At 40.8% G+C, this 21155-nt stretch overlaps 1 protein-coding gene across 1 annotated transcript in view; it reads left to right on the top strand.

Moving 5' to 3' along the window:
* Positions 1-17478, top strand: part of PLXND1 (plexin D1) — a 201885-nt gene extending 184407 nt beyond the window's left edge. Inside the window, exons 34-36 of the mRNA XM_058171611.1 lie at positions 1640-1780; positions 2589-2663; positions 13087-17478. Of these exons, the coding sequence (XP_058027594.1) occupies positions 1640-1780; positions 2589-2663; positions 13087-13203 (333 nt within the window). The 3' untranslated portion in view covers positions 13204-17478. The remainder of the gene's footprint in view (positions 1-1639; positions 1781-2588; positions 2664-13086) is intronic.
* Positions 17479-21155: the final 3677 nt, after the last annotated feature.

Raw genomic sequence — 21155 nt, 5'->3', positions numbered from 1 at the left:
AGCAAATCACTAGGCAAGTCAGGCAAATTATTGACCATCTGAAAGTTTTATTCTACTTCCTTCAATAGTTTACTCCCTGGGTTAAGAGAAAGCAGCCACCATCTAAAGTTACTTCTAATCAGTATCACGATCTTTTTTGTAAGGTTAAAAAATAATGATAATAATGGAGTCACTTCGTACAGACAGCCCAAAATTGCAAGTCCCATCTCCCAGAATTATGACTTGAGCAATTTCGTGATAACCCAGAAAATAGATTACCATGAAATTGCTCAAGTCATAATTCTGTGAGATGGGACTTGCAATTTTGGGCTGTCTGTACAAAGTAGATTACTTTTTTTTTCTGCCTCGTGTCAATCTACAATGAGTTTTTGTATATAAGAGTTTTTTGACCCTTAAGAGAGTTGCAAATGCTTAGTAAGACATCTAATTTAGATCAGTGGCGGGTTTCAAAATTTTTTACTACCAGTTCTGTGGGTATGGCTTGGTGGGCATGGTATGGCTTGGTGGGAATGGAAGGGAAGGATACTATAAAATCTCCATTCCCATCCCACTCCAGGGGAAGGTTACTGCAAAATCCCCATTTCCTCCCGATTAGCTGGGACTTGGGAGGCAGAGAATAGATGGGGGCAGGGGCAGGCAGAATTTTTACTACTGGTTCTCCGAACTACTCAAAATTTCTACTACCAGTTCTCCAGAACTGGTCAGAACCTGCTGAAACCCCCCTCTGATTTAGAAGTTTGTTTTCTAATTGGGATCAGATGCTTTTTAATGCAGAATTGTCAGGTTGAAGTGCATGACCTGGCATTACTATAATCATAGCAACCTACTTCCTGGGAGCTGGACAATTTGGTACTTAGAATTAATTGCTACAATTATAGCCGCCTTTTTGCTGGGTGAGCATTTTTTGTTATTGTTGTTGTTGTTTTTATCAATGAACTTAATATGAGATTAGTTTGTTGAAAGACCAATCCTATTTTCTTATTAGGTATCTAGCCCTATACCATTTGAATTTTTCTATTTGGCTATCACAACCTTCTTACATATTGGCTTTCAAGGTAATCTGACACCAGGAAGCCTAACCTAATTTATGGATCCCAAGGAAACCTAATGCTGATTTATAGCCCTTTGAGTGCTACAGAGATTTAATTGTAACAAAAACCTGTTTTGCATTGTTATTGAAGTGAATCTGGAGAATTTAATAGAGGCACTTTGTTGAGGGCTATAATTTAATCCTTTAATTAGTCATCGATATAAATATAAATAAAAGTGAGCGTATATTATGTGTAATGTTATAGCATTGGATACCCAGTGATACATGTTTTAAAAAATAGTATTCTGCTTAGAAATTTAGCACTCTCCTGGAATAATGCTAGATTATATTTAAATATTCCTTTGGGAATACCGGTCTGTAGACTATTTTAATTAATTATATTTATCATGTGCTATAACCTGCATTGAATCATATATTGGGAAGCTAATGCAAAGATAACTGTTCATTTCAATTATAGCGATCTTTTGAACTTGCCAGTGCATATATTTATATTTTATCAGAAAATATTTTTCTTTCTTTTTTTAAAAGAAAAAATAATAATTAATCATTTAAAAAAATAATGGGCTCCCTCTGGATTTTTGCCTCTAGGATTCACCTACTAATAAATTATTATATGCTAAGGAGATTCCTGAATATAGAAAAATTGTACAGAAGTATTACAAACAGATCCATGATATGCCACCTCTTAGTGAACAGGAAATGAATGCCCATCTAGCAGAAGAATCCAGGGTAAGAAATATGTTTTATAAAGTATCAGTTTCAGATTTGTCTCCTATAACAATTTCTCCAAATCTTTTCACAAGCACTTTTAATCCCATACTAATTATGAGAATACAGATAGTCCTTGATTTACAACAGTTTATTGAGGGACTGTTTTTCACACTTATAACCACTGTAGAATCCCCATGGCCACGTCATCAAAATCCAGACAGTTGGCAACTGACTCATATTTATGATGGTTGCAGTGTCCCAGGGTCATGTGATCACCTTTTGCAACTTTCTGACAGGCAAAGTCAATGGGGAATCCAGATTTGCTTAAAAACATAACAGCTGAAGTGATTCATTTAACAACTGTGTCAAGAAAAGCCATAAAATGGGGCAAAACTTCGCTTAACAAATGCCTCACTTAATAACAGAAATTTTGGGCTCAATTGTGATTGTAAATCAAAGACTACCTGTATTGATTTCATGTCTAATTAAAAGCAATGTTTTTATATTCTAGACAAACAGTGTTCAAGAGTGCTGTATTAAGTATTATCAGGAATTCAACTAAAATTTGCTTGACTATAAATCACTAAAGAGATTTTCCTTGGCTACAATGCATTTTCATTTTTTTTCCTGCATTACTCACAAGTTATGTATGTCACATATTAATTAGCTGACTTTGAAAACAATCAGAGTTCAAATATGCTGATGCTGCACAGAGCACCATCCAAAGCAAGTACAATTCTAACTCAATTGATTCCTGTCAAAAAGAGTGGCTGTGATTTAGTGAAAATGGAAGTAACATTCTTTGTTTGTTTTATTCTTCATGAAGAAATATCGGAATGAGTTTAACACCAATGTTGCCATGACAGAGATTTATAAATACGCCAAGAGATACCGCAATCAGGTGAGTCACTTCCTTCGTCTGATAGGAAGAATTTGTTTTATCTGTCAGCTTTGTAGCTTGTAGCAACAAAGGTTGAGTGTAACTATGTTTGCAAATAGTGAAATAGTTCTGTGAAATACACGTGTCTTTATTATTATTATTATTATTATTATTATTATTATTATTATTATTATTATCATTATTTATTTGATTTTTATACCGCCCTTCTCCCGAAGGACTCAGGGCGGTGTACAGGCAAAAGTAAAAACAGACAATACAATATACAGTTTAAAATGCAAGTTAAAAAACTTATTATAATTGGCCTAAAACTTTAAAATGTATAAAAAACTAAAACCCCATTTAAAAATTAGTAGTAGAAAATTTAAAATCAATAAAATTTAAGCCAGCCCTGCGCGAATGAAAAGATATGTCTTCAGTTCGCGGCGAAAGGTCCGAAGGTCAGGTATTTGGCGTAAACCCGGGGGAAGTTCGTTCCAGAGTGTGGGAGCCCCCACAGAGAAGGACCTTCCCCTGGGGGCCGCCAGCCAACATTGCTTGGCGGACGGCACTCTGAGAAGTCCCTCTCTGTGAGAGCGTACGGGTCGGTGGGAGGCATGTGGTAACAGCAGGCGGTCCCGTAAGTACCCAGGCCCTAAGCCATGGAGCGCTTTAAAGGTCGTAACCAAAACCTTAAAGTGCACTCGAAAGGCCACAGGTAGCCAGTGCAGTCTGCGCAGGAGCGGTGTTACACGGGAGCTACGCAAAGCTCCCTCTATCACCCGCGCAGCTGCATTCTGGACTAACTGAAGCCTCTGAGTGCACCTCAAGGGGAGCACCATGTAGAGAGCATTACAATAATCCAAGCGAGAGGTAACGAGCGCATGAGTGACTGTGCACAAGGCATCCCGATCAAGGAAGGGGCGCAACTGCCGAACCAGGCGAACCTGGTGGAAGGCCCTCCTGGAGACGGCCGTCAAATGATCTTCAAACGACAGCCGTTCATCCAGGAGGACACCTAAGTTCCGCACCCTATCCTTTGGGGCCAATAACTCGCCTCCAACAGTCAGCTGCGGCTGCAGCTGACTGAATCAGGATGCCGGCATCCACAGCCACTCCGTCTTGGAGGGATTAAGCTTGAGCCTGTTTCTCCCCATCCAGACCCGTACGGCTTCCAAACACCGGGACAGCACTTCTACAACTTCATTGGGGTGGCCCGGGGTGGAAAAGTACAGCTGGGTGTCATCAGCGTACAGCTGGTATCTCACCCCGAAGCCACTGATGATCTCACCCAACAGCTTCATATAGATGTTGAACAGAAGGGGCGAGAGGATCAACCCCTGCGGCACCCCACAAGTGAGGCACCTCGCGGTCGACCTCTGCCCCCCTGTCAACACTGTCTGCGACCGGTCGGAGAGATAGGAGGAGAACCACCGATACACGGTGCCTCCCACTCCCAATCCCCCCAACCAGCGCAGCAAGATACCATGGTCGATGGTATCAAAAGCCGCTGAGAGGTCTAATAGGACCAGGGCAGAGGAATAACCCCTGTCCCTGGCCCTCCAGAGATCATCCACCAATGCGACCAAAGCTGTCTCCGTGCTGTATCCGGGTCGGAAGCCGGACTGGAACGGGTCTAGATAGACGGCTTCATCCAGGTATTGGGGTAGCTGTCGCGCCACAGTACTCTCTACAACCTTCGCAACGAAGCGAAGGTTGGAGACTGGACGATAATTACCCAAAATAGCTGGGTCCAGGGAGGGCTTCTTGAGGAGGGGTCTCACCACCGCCTCTTTCAAGGCGGCAGGGAAAACCCCTTCCAACAAAGAAGCGTTGATAATCCTCTGGAGCCAGCCTCGTGTCACCTCCTGAGTGGCCAGTACCAGCCAGGAAGGACACGGGTCCAGTAAACATGTAGTGGCGTGAAGCCTCCCCAACAACCTGTCCACGTCCTCAGGAGCCACAGGGTCAAACTCATCCCAAACAGACTCGACAAGGGGTGCCTCCTCTCCCTCGCTTGGATCATCCCAATTTCGGTCCAGACCGTCCCGGAGCTGAGCGATTTTATCGTATAGATAACCACTAAACTCCTCGGCACGTCCCTGCAAAGGGTCATCCCGCACCTCCTGATGAAGGAGGGAGCGGGTCACCCGAAACAGGGCGGCCGGGCGGTTATCTGCCGACGCAATGAGGGTGGAGGCGTAGGAACGCCTCGCCTCCCTCATTGCCACTAGGTAGGTCCTAGAATAGGACCTAACTAGTGTCCGATCAGCTTCGGAACGACTGGACCTCCAGGTGCTCTCTAGGCGTCTTCTCCAGCGTTTCATCTCCCTCAGCCCCTCAGAGAACCAAGGGGCCGGACGAGATCTGCGCCGGGTCAGAGGCTGCAAAGGCACAACACGGTCCAAGGCCCCAGCTGCGGCCTGATCCCAGGCCACGACTAGTTCCTCAGTCGTGCCGTGGGCCAGATCCTCAGGGAATGGCCCAAGCTCCGTCAGGAACCTCTCGGGGTCCATCAGGCGCCTGGGATGGAACCAACGTATAGGTTCCGTCTCCCTGCGATGGTGAGTGGCGGTTCGGAAGTCTAGGCGAAGGAGAAAATGATCGGACCATGACATCGGTTCTGTTACTAAATCATCTAATTCCATATCATTTAACCACTGTCCAGAGATATAAATCAGATCCAGCGTGCCTCCCCCCATGTGCGTAGGGCCATCATTTACTCGAATCAGGTCCAAGGCCGTCATGGAAGCCTGGAACTCTCGAGCTGCTGTCGATAACAAGCCAGCTGATGGCAGGTTGAAATCCCCCATGACTATCAGTCTGGGGGTCTCAACCGCCACAGCGGCTAGTACCTCCAACAGCTCGGGCAGGGCTGTAGTCACGCAGCAAGGAGCCAGGTACGCGATCAACAAGCCCAACTGATTCCTATGGCCCCACCTCACATAGAGGGATTCACAGCCAGCAATCTGAGGAACAGTGGCCTCCCTCGGCTCTAGATCTTCCTTAATAACAACCGCCACCCCCCCACCCCTACCTTGGGCCCTCGGCTGATGAAATGCTCGGAAACCTGGAGGGCACAGCTCAACAAGGGGGACCCCCCCCTCTGGACCCAACCAGGTCTCCGTAATGCCCATAAGGTCCGCGGACTCCCCCTGAATAAGATCGCAAATCAGGGGAGCTTTATTGGCCACGGACCGGGCATTACATAACATCAACCGAAGATCCAAGCTCTGAGGATCATGGCTGCCCAAGGAACGGGTAGGGACTGAGGGGCCGGAGCACGTGATCGCTTTCAGACATCGAGCACATGCTCCCAACTCTCGATACGCCCCCCCCGCCATATCTGCCTCTCCCACTTACCGTAAAGATTGAACAACCCACTAGTCCTGGAACAAAACCCTCCCCCCCTGCCTTCAGACCAGATGTAAAAGTGCCGCGAACAAGCACAGGGGCTGGATCCCTCCCCGACGGGTTAATCCCCCCACCCGTCGTATCCCTCCCTCCCCTTAAAAGACCCCTTTTTAAAAATCTATTTAAAAATCCCCAAAAATTCTTCTTGGCCGCATGCCACCTCTCTGGGTCCCAAGACCCTTCATTAAGGTAGGCTCTCGATAGCCTAGAGGGCCATTCCTGCGAGGCGGGGGAACCTCGCAGTTGTAATAGGTCGGTGGACGAATATCTCATGAGAATACCAAATTCAAGACAGCAGAAAGTGTACATCCCGAGCCGGTATAGATGTTAAGCAAGTTCTAGGCCCACAGACTAGTCCACTTCACCCCTATCCTCATCACAGATGGAGAAAGGGAGGCTAAGATGCCAAACCCACAATCCGTTGAAATCCGGGGAACAAAACCGGCCCAAGTCCAGATGATCCAGGAAACAGCCAAGGGGACCAGAGGTCCGGCCAAATCTAATGGCCTCCCTCCTAAAAGTTGGTACAATAATATCCTCCTCGGTTGCCGACCGCTAAGATGACATAATGTCCCTCGGAGTCCCGGGCTCACTCCATCCTGGGGAAGGGGCTCGTGCAGTTCGGTGGTCAGATGGAAAGCCACACGTACTAATACCATTGCCGCTAATGTTGTCACTGCCGCCGCTGTTCCTATGGCCGCCATTAATCACGCTGGATCTATGTTAAGTTCATGATCCAGCCTGCCGCAGATGGAAATTCTGAACATGCCGCCAATGTGCCGCTGATGACAAAAGCCTAAGCCGTTGATAGACATTACGGCGCAGGCTAGGCCTAACCAAGAGTCAGCTGGGGGGGGGGGAAATGGCCGATCTTTGGGCCCTCAAGAACTCAAGCCCGCACGGCCCACCACACTGCCGCTTGTTTAACTACTGATGTTTAACTACTGTACCAAAACCTGAACTTGCACTGAATTAATATTATTAATGTATAACATCATGAAGGATATTAATCCATATCCCTCATAATCTGGATTCAAAATATGAATCCAGATCATGAGGGAACAACATGTAGCTCCTGTTTGCAGCTTTCAGAATCAATTTGACATTGCAATTCAATAACATCTTTACTTATCTGAAATGATTGGAATATTCTTGATGTAATCAAGACTCTCAGCCACTCCACTTGTAAGTCAAATGTAAAAATGGCAGTTTCTACAAGGAGTGGCTATCAGAGTCACATGGATGATTTCAGTGATCCCTCCTTGTTCTGGAGAGATTATGCGTCCAGTTTTGGTCACCACACTATAAAAAAATATTTTTAGAAAGAGTGTGGGGAAGAGCAACCAAGGTGATTAGGGGACTGGAGGCTAAAACATACAATGAACAGTTGCAGGAACTGGGCATGGCTAGGCTAGTGAAGAAAAGGAACAGGGGAGACATGATAGCAGTGTTCCAATATTTGAGGGGCTGCCACAGAGAGGAGGGGGTCAAGCTACTTTCCAAAGCACCTGAAGGCCAGACAAGGAATAATGGATGGAAACTGAATAAGAAGAGATTCAACCTAGAAATGAGAAGGAACCTTCTGACAGTGAGAACAATTAACCAATCGAACAGCTTGCCTTCGGAAGTTGTGGGAGCTTCATCACCGGAAGCTTTCAAAAAGAGACCAGACTGCTATCTGTCAGAAATGGTATAGGATCTGCTTGGTCTGGGGGTTGGACTACATAACCTACAAGATCCCTTCCAACTCTGTTAATCTGTAATGCCAGTTCTGATCCAGAATCCAGCAGCAATTCTTCTTGGAAAAGCTGTGCTGCTAGCCAGCAGAAGCTGACAAGACATTTAGCTCACCATGGTGCTTACAGGAAATGTCCAATTTCATTCTATTTCTTCATGCAATTAATTTCTCAGATATTTACTTACTGATTTTTCCCCTTTGGCCTGGTTTATTTTTTTTATTGCCCCTATTAGTCCCAAATGCATACTTTTTTTTAATTTGGCCTTTGGACACCAATGACATTGTTACTTGAGCCCAAATTGTTCCCTTCCATGATCCATTTGCATAATCAGTAGATTTGAAAATTGCTAATAACTCAAATTATTTAATGCTTCTAGTAATAAGATCCACTGAGATAGTAAAATATTAGCTTTAGAGTAAAAGAAGCCACAAAATGCAGATCTTACATGGGTTTTCAGTTTTAAGGATGATAGTTTCTTTTCATATAAATACACCCAATAGTCCCTTCCTCTCCCTCCCCACACAACTGTTACATCTCAGACTTTTTACAGAAAATCTTTGAAAATACCATGAAAATAATATGCACAAACTGAAAAACACAGAATGGATTTGGTGTTATTTTTATTACCTAAAAACACCTGTTAAAGGGTAAATCTGAAAAATATTACACATAATTTTAGAGCACTGTTATCTAAGCCCAGCTGTTCTTAACATTCTGTGTAAAAATGCATTTTTGTACCAGGATCAATTGGGCAGCTTGTAGTTTCGTACTTGTTGTAGTCTATCACTTTGCCATAAGAATGAAGAATTCTCATTCTGCTACACTAACAGTACTTCCCTATATAGCCCACCTCAGATATTAAGTCCAATAGGACTTACTCCCATGCAAGTACAGTACAGTGCTTAAAAAGTCAAATGTACCTCATTTGGCAGCTCTTCTTTCTTTGGCTCAATGCAATGTACCTAAGCTTTATTAAGCTACAGTTTCTATTAGAAATAAATTGGGAAATCATACATTGCAGTTTAACATTAGGTTTCCAGTCAGTATCAACCCATATTTTATAGTTCTATGTCATAGTAAACTCAAAATATGTTATTTACAAAGAGTGTCATCAGACAAACACAATTAAAATCTTTCTAACATAAATAAAATAAAAAATGTAAGTGACCACCCAGCTTCAAAAATTCCAGTGGTGATATGCAGTGTGCATCTCCCTTTTTTCCATTCACAAAGAGGACACAGCCTAGGCATATCCCTTTCCTTTTCCCACACTTGTGGTCCTCTATCTACATTGTTTACATAGAAAGCAGGCTTATGGTCCTTGATGCTCTCTGAACTTGGTTATTTTCTTGAAGAGGGTTCATTATCCAAACTAGGTAACATCATCAGAGAACATATGGCATTACCTAGTTACAAGAAAACAACCAAGCTCAGAGAGCACCAAGGACCCCTAATTTCAACCCTGAGTGACAAATATTCTCCTTTAAACACCTATGGTCCCTCCACACCACCACCTGTCTTACTCCTCAGCTACACGAACAGTTTAACTACAGTCTGCAGTTGTGCTTTCTGCATCCCATCCCAAAGCCACAATGCTTCCCACTGTTGATCAGTTGCAAAAAAAACAGTATCAAAACAGTCTCCGGCTCCATAATTTCTGTTGTTCATTTGGTAACCTCCATATTGGTTGATCAAGTCATAAGAGATCCCACTTCACCCCTGCCTTTCCCACATGTCCTTAGATTTTAATGTTTGGTTTTAATTTATTTATGTTTAAACGTATATGTTTAGATACATTTTTATGACTGTAAGCCACCCAGAGTTATCATATGGTAAGCTGAGTGGCTAATAAATTTAATAAATAGATAGATAGATATTGCGGGTAGGGGAAGGTAAACGCATTTCCACAGCACTTTCACTCATTCAGTATAAGCTGCTTCTACTCAAAAGAAAACCAAAGATGTATTGCATGCATTTATTTAACAAATTCTATAAAGTCCCGCATCTCACAGGACACAGAGTGTCCTCACTGGGTCAAATATAATCTTAGTGACAATCAAAATAGTATAACCATCATTAAAATGGCACCAGGAGGGCCTTTTTCCAAGTTCGCTTGGTTCGCCAGTTGTGTCCCTTCCTTGACCGGGAGGCCTTATGCACAGTCACTCATGCTCTGGTTACGTCTCGGCTGGATTATTGCAATGCTCTCTACATGGGGCTGCCCTTGAGGTGCACCCGGAGGCTGCAGTTAGTCCAGAATGCAGCTGCGCGAGTGGTAATGGGAGCCGCTCGTGGCTCCCATGTAACACCACTGCTCCGTAGTCTGCACTGGCTTCCTGTAGTCTTTCGGGTGCACTTCAAGATCCTGGTTACCACCTTTAAATTGCTCCATGGCTTAGGACCCGGGTACTTACGAGATCGCCTGCTGTTACCTTCTGCCTCCCATCGACCCGTACGCTCTCACAGAGAGGGCCTTCTCAGGGTGCCGCCCGCCAAACAATGTCGGCTGGCGGCCCCCAGGAGTAGGGCCTTCTCTGTGGGAGCACCGACGCTCTGGAATGAACTCCCCCCGGCTTACGTCAAGTGCCTGATCTTCGGACCTTTCGTCGTGAGCTAAAAACATATTTATTCATTCAAGCAGGACTGGCATAAATAGTTGATTTTAAATTGGGGTTTTAGTAATATTTTAAATTTTTAAATCTTTTAAATTACCGGCCGTTTAGTAATAGTTTATTTTAATTTTTTTTAATTGTATATATTTTGTATTTTATTCCGGCTGTACACCGCCCTGAGTCCTTCGGGAGAAGGGCGGTATAAAAATTTAATAAAATAAATAAATAAATAAATAAATAAAACATTGAAGTGCAAATAAAAGTAAAAACATAGAAAGACCTAGGTTGCAGGAGAATACCAAATTTACATAATACGGCCACTGCCCAAGGAAGTAGGAGTTTAGCCACTGGGAAAAACAGCCTGCCCCTATGCACTGTGGAATTTTCACCATCTCAAATAGGAAACTAGAATATTTCTGACTTGGGCTGCATTGCCATAAAAGTGACACTTAGCTGCTGAAGGGAAAAGAAGGTGCAGGGTTGATCCAGTGGTAATGTCGGAGTCTTTTGTGGTAGTGCCCTTACTTCCAAGTAAAGATATATACCAGTTGGTGCAAAATGCAGCAGCCCGCATGGTTTTGTGCAGACCCTGGTGTGCACATGTATCACCTCTCCTGTGGGAGCTGCATTGGTTGCGGATTTGCTTCTGGGTGCAATTCAAGGTGCTGTTTGTCATCTTTAAAGCCCTTCATGGCTTGGGACCAGGTTATCTGAGAGACCGTCTCTTGCTGGTCACATCTACCCGACCCACCAGAGTGGGGAGGCAGGGAATGTTGTGGGTCCCATCCCTTAGGGAGATACACCTGGTGGGACCCAGAAGAAGGGCCTTCTCCGTGGTGGCTCCCTCTCTCTGGAACATCATTCCCCCAGAATGGACCCCACTCTAACACTCTTCCGGAAAGTGCTGAAGACCTGGTTCTGCCAGTGGACCTGGGGAACCCAGAGCAGGACTGAGCCCATTAAATGGCTCGTATGATCTGCTGTTGCCAGGGTGAGAGGTGGGGGGTGATTTTGTTATATTGTGCTATATTAATTTATTTGATTCTTTTTGTTAGTTTTTATTATTTTAAATGTGGTTTTATATTCTGTAAGGTGAATAGGCGGCAATATAAAATAAATGAATAAATAAATCTATGCTAATGCTAAAAGATAGCCATGCATATTCAAGGAGCAAAAATGTGAAGCTAAGCCACATGGCTTCCCCACTGAAGGCTTGTTCCCTGGTGGATAGTATCTCTAGAGGAAACTTCTCTGTCATTCCTCAGCCAAGCAGTATTCTGAATGCCTTTTCTGTCCTAGAATATAAATCAAAGAAGTTTGTAATTCTTCACAGCTAAAGCAGTTATTCTTTATAATTAAAGGGACAAGCAGCTACACTATCAATAATGATTTTCTATCATAATCCTTCTTCTCCTGACATTGCCTTTTTATTGTAATGGGCTGTGAGAATAACCTTGGGAAACAAAAGGAAGAGGCACAGATAAAACAAGACAAGAGATTTGGTTTCCTATCTGGTCTATCTCAAAGGATTGCAACTATACTTGTTTCTGGGTAAAAATAGTTCACATTTGAGCTATAAGAGCCATATAGGTCTGTGAGAGTGCCTGATTTCTAGTTAATTTCACAAGCACATCAGATTATCCAAATTAGTAAATTTCACAATTTTGATTTTTCTGCCCTGGACTCTGTAAGTAACAGAAAGCCTCAATGCCCTCTAACAGATTTTGTTCCTTTGTTCCCTCCTTGCCATTTTTTTTTTATTTTGCTGCTTTAGAATTATAAAGAAAGGAACATAGTGAAATCCCCTAATTAGGTAGCTAACTATCTTGTCAGGAACAGAAGGATGAAGTTAATTCACTCCAGAAGAGAAAGAAATTTCATGAAGTAGTTCATCCTGGGTTGGCTGAAAGTACGGTGGATAATGGTGGAACAAGTTGAAAATGCAAAGTACAGGCTAAAATAAAATTTAAGAAAAAGTAAATCACAATAAAGAAAGCAAAAGTAATTGAGAGAACTTGCGCTGGCTGAGGGATGTAATTTGTAAACCTGAAATACAAGTCAAATTGCAGAATAAGGACTCTTATTCCAATAGATCATTCATCTCTGCCAAGGACAATTCCTCTCCCCCCTCCCCCCCATCTGCAATGGTATAAGATGTTGCAAGAGGCAAAACCTTAAATAGTTTTCCTTCAATAAGAAAGGAAAAATAAGCAATGGAATAACATAGGAGGATTTCAAGGAAATGGTTACCTGGAATCTTCTAAAAGCATTAAGCTTCTTTCTCAAAAGCAGAATGTTAACAAGAAGGTACAACATTCATTCTCATAGACCACTGCTTCCCAAATTCCTAATGGCTATGGTTGCTGGAGAATCCTGAGAATTAAAAACCACGTATGTGGAAGTTGCCACTGTTGAAAAATACAAGTATAAATCATTATAGTAACAAGGAAATACAACAGTCGGTAATGTAGAAGAATGCTACTAAAAGATGGGTGGAAACCAGCTTAAACAGGTAGACGATTTTAAGAACTTGAATGACGTACATTGAATGGACCTAAAGCAAGTTCTAGTCTTGACACACTTTCCTGGAGAAAAAGCCATGAGTAGACATGCAGAAGACGGCACTGTGTGAATAAATACATTTTAAAAATCTCACGTTTGTTTAATTCCTTGTTTCCTCAGATAGTGAATGCGTTGGACTCCAACTCTGCCACAAGACGCACTCAGCTGCAGCACAAATTTGAGCAAGTGATTGCACTTATGGAAGACAATATTTACGAGTGCTGCAGTGAAGCATAGGTATCAGCCTGGACTTTCTTCCTGTATTTAGAAGTGACCTTCTCTGCAGTGCACTGTCTTTTAAGAAACACCCTAAGTCATTGTTTGTCAATAAGTACCCCACTGTATGTATATGATGATTAAGGAACCAACTTGATAGCAGATCTGCCCCATCTTACACTATCTGGAGAGGTGTCCACTAAACAGCTTGAAATTTACTTATAGGATCTGCACTGCGTGGCTCCCATAACTTATTTGCCCTCCTGCTCATCTTCAAAATGGCCATCTTTTACTTCATTCATTTTCCCGGGGAAAATCTTGGCACCCCAAAGGATATGGAGATAATGCTAAGGTTGTTGTGAGAAAAGCAGCAACAACTCAGGGAACAATGAATGAAGGTTTCAGAAGGCTCTGAGATCCACAAAGGAGTTCTCTGTCAACGGTGCCCCTCTTTCTTCTGTGTACTTTAAATATCAGGGAACCCATTTACTGTACACAGTTTGCTGCATTATATGTATTTTGTGCCTTTTATTTTTGTACTATATGTGTAACATAGCCACACCATCCTCCAACATTGGAAAGAGGTGGAGATGTCATAGGCTCCACAATGCAGTTCCTTCCCGAATAGACACGGCATGTGAAAGCACTTTATCTCATCACAAAAATGGCTGTTCCCTTGCTGAAGGGATTATTGTTACGTAGCAAACAAGAGTCAGAAAACAACCAATCAGTGCAGCTGTTCCCACTTCTCCAAACTTCCCAGATATTCCTATAAGTCAATTTGCACTCGGCAAATTCTCTGACTGCTCTTGGACTGCTGGAGGAATCATTTTCCATAGAAGGAAAAGTATACGTATACTGCAGGGGTCAAAGGAATGTGCTTTCTTCCCTTATTCTGCCCCTGTTAGTTCAAAGGGTATATATCTATATCTATATAGGGCTGAACTCTCAGCTCGGCTTAAGCCCAAAGTTCATAACAGTTGGTTTAATGTAAGGCCGCTGTTAATTTTCACTAGAACAAAAATAATGGTATGTATTTCCGTTCCAATTTCTATCTGAAGGGAACTTTTTTGTGCAGTGTCCTGCATTTGCCAAAATCATTGCAAAGTGTCATGTGTTGCTAACTTTGATGCCTGAAATGTTTCCTTTATCCTTACATTGTCCTCTCTGTTGTGAAGGAGAGAATATCAGTAGTTCTAGTACTCTCAAAATTCCCCTTTGGTACCTTAGGTAGTTGCCTTCAGGCAATAGATGTTTTGTATAAGAAGATGAAAACTCATCACAAACACTGACGCCGACACACGCCCTTGACAATGCCAAGCTCATGAACTGCCAAATAATGCTCAAAGCATACCACACTACCTCACCAAAAACAAGGGAGGAGTTGCCACAGTTTTGAGGCTGAGTTGATTGTGGGGTGAATTTCAGTTTTTTAATCAAAATCTTGTCCTTGACGGTTACCTTACTTCAGATATAACTTTCCAAAATGCCTAGCGTGAGTATATTATTTGAGGAACTGATATGCCATGATGGATTTTATATATTGCTATATTGAAATACAGATTTTATCCAGGGCAAAAATAAAGAGGAATATAGAAGACCTGAAAACAGAACTTCAAAAAGTTACACTCACTGAAGAAATGTACATGTATTTGCCAAGAGACTGGTTGTGGAAGAGAAATTTAAGAATGTAGCTGGGCTACATTTAACTTGACAGAAGTTGTTTGTTTCCTTCAAAATTATTATTATTTTTAATTGTGAGGAGCTGCCCAGTTACACACATACTTAAGGAAAACTCAGGAATGGGAGCGGGGGGGTGGACGGGACCCTATTCTGAATGACCATGTCTGCAGAGGAGGGAAATAGATTGAAATTGAAGCAGGTTTAACAAATGTGCTAGTTTTGTCTGTGCAGGAAGCTGTAATTTTGGCATCAACAGCCTAGTTCCTACGTAGACTTGGATGAGCAGAAAGCTCTTAGCTAATATGACTGATCTTCCTTTCCCCCTGGAAGGTCCTATCCTGGGTATGACTAGAGGTAGTTGTGAGTGTTCCAAGCTGTGTGCTTGGTGCATAAGTGTGATGGCCTATGCTTTGTTATTTAATTCTTTGTTCAAATATTTGCTTCAGTCACTGAAAAGAAATAAGTTGTTTGCAAGGTGAAAACTGAGGGGAGCCCAACTTTATTGTAATATATATATATATATATATAATAACTTTGTCAAGTTATTTGTGAGTGTTTTTCCGCTTTACCTGGTGTTTAATGGAAGTGGCAAAAGGTGCTGGGGGATATCTTTGTAATAAAACAAGTTGATCAAATTTGTGTGGTAGTATGTCCATTCAGGCAAATTCTCATCCTTTTAGACAATTAAAATAAGTAGCACAAAGTTTGTCAAGCTGTAAAAGCCACTGAAATAGTCCATCTGGGCAAAGTTTAGTCTTGTGGGATTTATTACTCTGAGATCCACAAAGATGAATTAAGCCTAAAACTAAAAAACTAAAAAAGGACATTGTTTATGAGAATTCATATTTGTAGGAATCTTGACTTTATTCATTCTTTAGCATTGTTCCCCATATTCCATATCCCTCCTTTAGGATAATCTACTGAAAAATAGAGGAGCTTCTTCTGTCCAACAAAAGGAATAACTAGCATATAATAGGACATGTTTTTTTTAAAAAATAGTTTGCCTTTCAGACCATATATATAAGAGAAAAACTAGAAGCTGCACTTAAAATTTGGAGAAACGGTAACACAACTACATCATGTAGTTTGGTTAACAACATTATGATTTTCATAGTTTTTCTGGTTTCTTTGGCAGGTGGTGTAGAGCTTTGTTGTTTTTTTAACTGTGATGGCCTTATTTTATCAAGATTTGGTGATATTTTTCACTACAAAATGATATGAAACTGTGTCACTGCTTTTTGGCACTATACTGTGAAAGAGGGCTCTAGAGACCAAACAGGTTGTACATCCCTGCCTTGAATAGTCTAATTAACAAAAAGGCTCGCTTGGCATTACAGAGAGGTTGGGAACAAACACCTGGAAAACTTGAATTCATGATTTTAAAAAATCCTGGGGCTCTTACAAGACATGCTGATGCATTCATTTATGACAAAATTGAAAAATAATTCCATCCCTAAGGTGAGTTAAACTTCAGATAAATAGCATCCGGCAAGCTGCCTGTCATATGCACAGTATCTGCAGAGGAGATTTTCTCTGATATCCAATAAACCTGTGAGCAGATGCCCACACAATGACCTTTCAGCTCTACAGAAATACATACCCCAGACAATTTTAGGGGGTCAATGGCTTCTTCATGAAAGGACGGAAATACAGTTCATGTTTTCTCAACATGGGGTATACTGACAAGCTAGAGAGATCAGTATTCAAGATACCTTAGAGGATATTCCCTGCTTTAACAAAAACCTGTACTACTAGAAGATGAAATTATATCAGCACTCTGGTCATTGGTAAGTCAGAAGGCCACAGGAACTGATGGAATACTCAATGAAATATGGCAAGCAAGAGAAGAATTCTTCAAGAGTCTAACTGAGGTAGGAGAGAAAATCTGGAGAATGATATTGTGGTCAACCAGTTGGAAGAAATGAATGTACATTCCAATTCCAAGAAAGAGACTGAACAGAGTGTGCAAAGTATCATACAATATCTTTAGTTTCACACGCAGTTACACAATGACAATATATCCTGTGACTTTTGTAAACTGTATCCTCAACATGATAGGTTCTCCAGTGCAATAAATATTAACTGCTATCCAAATGAAAAAATGAGCTGATTAATTACTTGAAGATGGAGTACCCATTTCTAATCTTATACAAATGCCTGTTTCAGCCAGTCCATCGGAACATCAAGATTCCCTATCAGGAAGTTGACTGATTGATCCTGGCTGTACTGCTGTGGTTATTGTCATACACTGAAGTGCTTAAAATTATCCCACATTTGTCAATTTAAATTTGTCTTGGCTAAAGTGTTTGTTTTACCAGAATGGGGTAGATATGAATGATTTTTGAAGGCTAATATCTAGAAGTTCTAGATACGCCCTCATTTGGATAACAGTAAATCTCTAGAATATGCTTTACCTATATACTACAAAAACTTGTGTATCTGTTGGTTTGTAACCTTAAATTGTGTGAAATTATGCATCATAGAGAAACCATTTTTGAACCAATGTACTTTAAATAAACTAATTTACAGAATGCCAGAACCCCTTAGTCCCATGGGAATAAAATTTATGGCCATTTCAGTACGATCCTTACTGCTGCTTCAGTGCTTCCACAGTCAGCTGCAATCACATGATCATTTTGCCTCCAGTAATTGGGGAGGGCTTTTAAGAGGTGATTATTTTTTATGATGTCTAATTGTGTAGTTTCTTTTTTATAATGTTTAATTGTTAAGAGGGGAATGAGGAAATAGACTAAGTGGATCTTGGCTTATTAATGAGATTGGAAGATTTAGAGATGAGTTTATAGAAAATAGGTGAAATATGGAATGAAGATTATGCTTATAATTTTAGAGACAATGATCAGTTGCTAACAAAGCCCCCTTCAGACTTTTTGCAAAAAACTAAGAAAAATGCAATTCTGATTTTGAGATTTGATGATTAGAATTATATGGGATTACAGAATAATATAGACTATCACTGAGTTTAGAATAAGAGTTGGATGTGTTTTTTATTTATGTCTGTAGCAAAGAAAGTCAGAAGTCATTTTTTCGTTTTGTTTTCCTTTCCTTTTTTTTACTTTTGCTTCTTGTTTGATGCTTTACTTTTTTTCTATTTTCCGTCTTTGCTTACTTTGTGTTTATGTTTTAAAATTTAATAGAATCATATTTTTTATATGGTAACTAAGTTGTATGGTGTCATTCATAGTGGCTTTTGGTGACAGTACACTATACTTTTAATAAAAACATGTTGGCCAGTGAAATCAATCACACTAAAAGTGCTAGCTGGTCTGATATTAGCACGGATGCTTTGTCTTCCTTTGCATCTGGTCATTCTAAGATAGAGCTTTATAGAAACAGACAAATTGGTCAGAACAGAATAACAGAGTTGAAAGGGACCTTGGAGGTCGTCTAGTCCAAACCCCTGCTCAAGCAGAAGACCCTGTACCATTTCAGACAAATGGTTGTCCAACTTCTTCTTAAAAAACCCCAGTGTTGGAGCACCCAAAACGTCTAGAGGCAAGTCGTTCCACTGATTAATTATTCTCCTTAGTTCTAGGTTGGTCTTCTCCTTGATCTATGGTCAAATCAGCATACACATCTGCCAGGAATTGCTTGTTTGGATTTAGGTTTCAAGACTTCCTAACCCTACCTTTATTTTTATCCAAATGAACATACTTGACATTTTGGATTTTTTTGGAAGGTGGGGGGAGTAAAACACAGAGATTCAACCCAAAAAAGTTTTGTATTGTTTCACAGCATAACAAGCTAATATTTTTACAATAGAGAGAACTAACAGGCAACTAAAATTCAGCTGGGGCCATAGATTATTTCCAGTTGCTATTATTACAATGGGATTGTCGAAGAAGAATACAATCCTCAACCCAATTATATCTGCATCAGTCAGGATACTGAGCCAGCTTGCAGTCAAGGAAAACATTTTCCCTCGTTTCTCACCAGGGCCTATAAGGATGACAGATACACAGGAGGGGGTGGGATAGTGACAGGTGTTGATGTTCATGATTTTCAACACATAAAGTATCTCTGTTATCTGATTCCAGTTTGTACTTCTTCCAAAAGTGTGTTGTAAAAGGAAAAACTTTCATAGTGCTACATAGGTGATCTGATGCTACATGTACCGTTTTGGGTCTTAGCTCTACAATGCCTGTGGTCGTCAGTGATGGGCGTGTATATATTTTCTATCAGCTAGAAGTACAACTTAGAGAGTTACAAGTAAAAGTAAAACTTAGTAAGTTATATAGATCAAATGGCTTAAATTACTCAACTATACATATGGATTTTTAATTAGCTGCTTAGAAATTAAAATGCAGCTTAGCCTACTGGGATAAGTGAACACTCCTTATCCATTGCTGCTTAAAAGATACAAACATGGTTGCCCTCATACAATAACTCTTGATTGAATTTTGTTAATTAATTCTATGTTATTCTTTCCTTTGTACTGGAAGAATGCCATATACTTTCAGCTAAGTTATATTTTACCCAATTGGCACTTATCATTGTTCCAATTAACAAGGGCAAGGGAAAATTGAATGCATCGCAGCTGGGGCCATGTTCAAATTTCAAATAAGCTTTTTGCAAGAATAAAAACAATCTAGGACAAAAAGGAAATAATTCATTTTGTATGGCACAGTCCAGAGAATGCCCCAGGTCTGATATCACTTCCCACGTGAATCTTTCATTTTAGCTTACCTAACACAATTGATGAAGTTTTATTCAAATTTCTAGACAATTGGCTGGCTAACTTGGTAATAGACATTCTTGGGAGATCAAAAATTTGAGTTATATGCTAGCATAAATCCGTTCTGAATTTAAGGCATATTTTCATAACTCTTCCCATTTAGTTGGTTTTGATGATGGCTTTCATATATGTAGAAATGTCCTTGAGTACTGTATTTAGCTCCAGGCACCACACTTTCTGAGAATTTGAAATAAGTTCAGAGAAGGACAAGAGCCTAATCAGGGAACTAGAAATTAGGATGGAAGTTGAAAGAATTGAACAAGCTCTCTTGTGTGAAAGACCAGACCCTCAAGAAATTAGAATAGAATAGAATAGAATAGAATAGAATAGAATAGAATAGAATAGAATAGAATAGAATAGAATAGAATAGGGTTTTTTTACTGGTCAAGTGTGATTGGACACACAAGGAATTTGTCTTGGTGCATATGCTCTCAGTGTACATAAAAGAAAAGATACCTTCATCAAGAATCTTTAAGGTACAACACTTAATGATAGATGGGGCACAAATAAGCAATCAGGAAACAATATCAATATAAATCATAAGGATACAAGCAACAAAGTTACAGTCAGACAGTCATAAGTGGAAGGAGTGTAGATTAAATAAGCATCAACATCACTCAAGTGGATTCAATTTAGTTCTCTTGTGGCTATGTAGGGATTCCAGGCTGATCCCCCTTTTCACTCTGCCCCAGGTTCTGCCATCCATTCTCCTGCACATGAGAAGAGCAGACTTCAAAACCTTGAAAGGCCATTATATAGAAGGTCAAGCCTTTTCTCCATCATTCTATAGAGCATGGAATAACAGGTTTATGTTTCAGCAAGGTGGATTCCAATTTAATTTTTTCAGTGAGCATTCACTCGAGGGGTTCAAACAGAGACTATTTAACTCACTGTCCCAGATGCTTTAATTTGGATTCACTAAACAAGGTATTGGACATTGATGTGAATCTACTCTTCTAGCTCTGAATCTATTTTATTCCGAAGGAATAATAACACTTAGAATTCATTCCCCCTGTTTTGTTCCAATGTTATTTACGTGGCTAGATACAAAGAAGGCAATCTGGTTTTACTCTTGATAATTAAAATGTTGCTTTATTGGGAAAATAATGTTTACATTCTAATAGCCCAGTATAACTCCATCAGATCTGAGATTAAAATAGCTTTTCTGAAAATAGAGATGTGTTTAGAAGCACTCATAGCTCAAAAACAGCACATGTTTTGCACAAAAGTTGTAGATTTAATCCCTGGCATATTCAACTATAAGAGAAAAGGCTGGAGGTGATGTGATACATTAGAGAGTTTCTCTTGATTTCCACTTCTTGAGTAGATGGATGAATAGCCTGGCCAAGGATAAAGTGGTAATGCTTCCACATGAATTAGATATAAATTAAATTATAAATTAAATAAATTAGATAGGGCTTTTAGACTTCTGCTTGAACATAGCATTGACTTTCATGTCAGAATATTCCAACATGACTTCCTACAAAGGTAAAGGTAAAGGTTCCCCTTGCACATATGTGCTAGTCGTTCCCGACTC

The sequence above is a fragment of the Ahaetulla prasina genome, chromosome 2, assembly GCF_028640845.1.
Source record: "Ahaetulla prasina isolate Xishuangbanna chromosome 2, ASM2864084v1, whole genome shotgun sequence".
NCBI classification, from domain to species: domain Eukaryota; kingdom Metazoa; phylum Chordata; class Lepidosauria; order Squamata; family Colubridae; genus Ahaetulla; species Ahaetulla prasina.
This window is presented reverse-complemented; position numbering and strand designations above follow the sequence as displayed.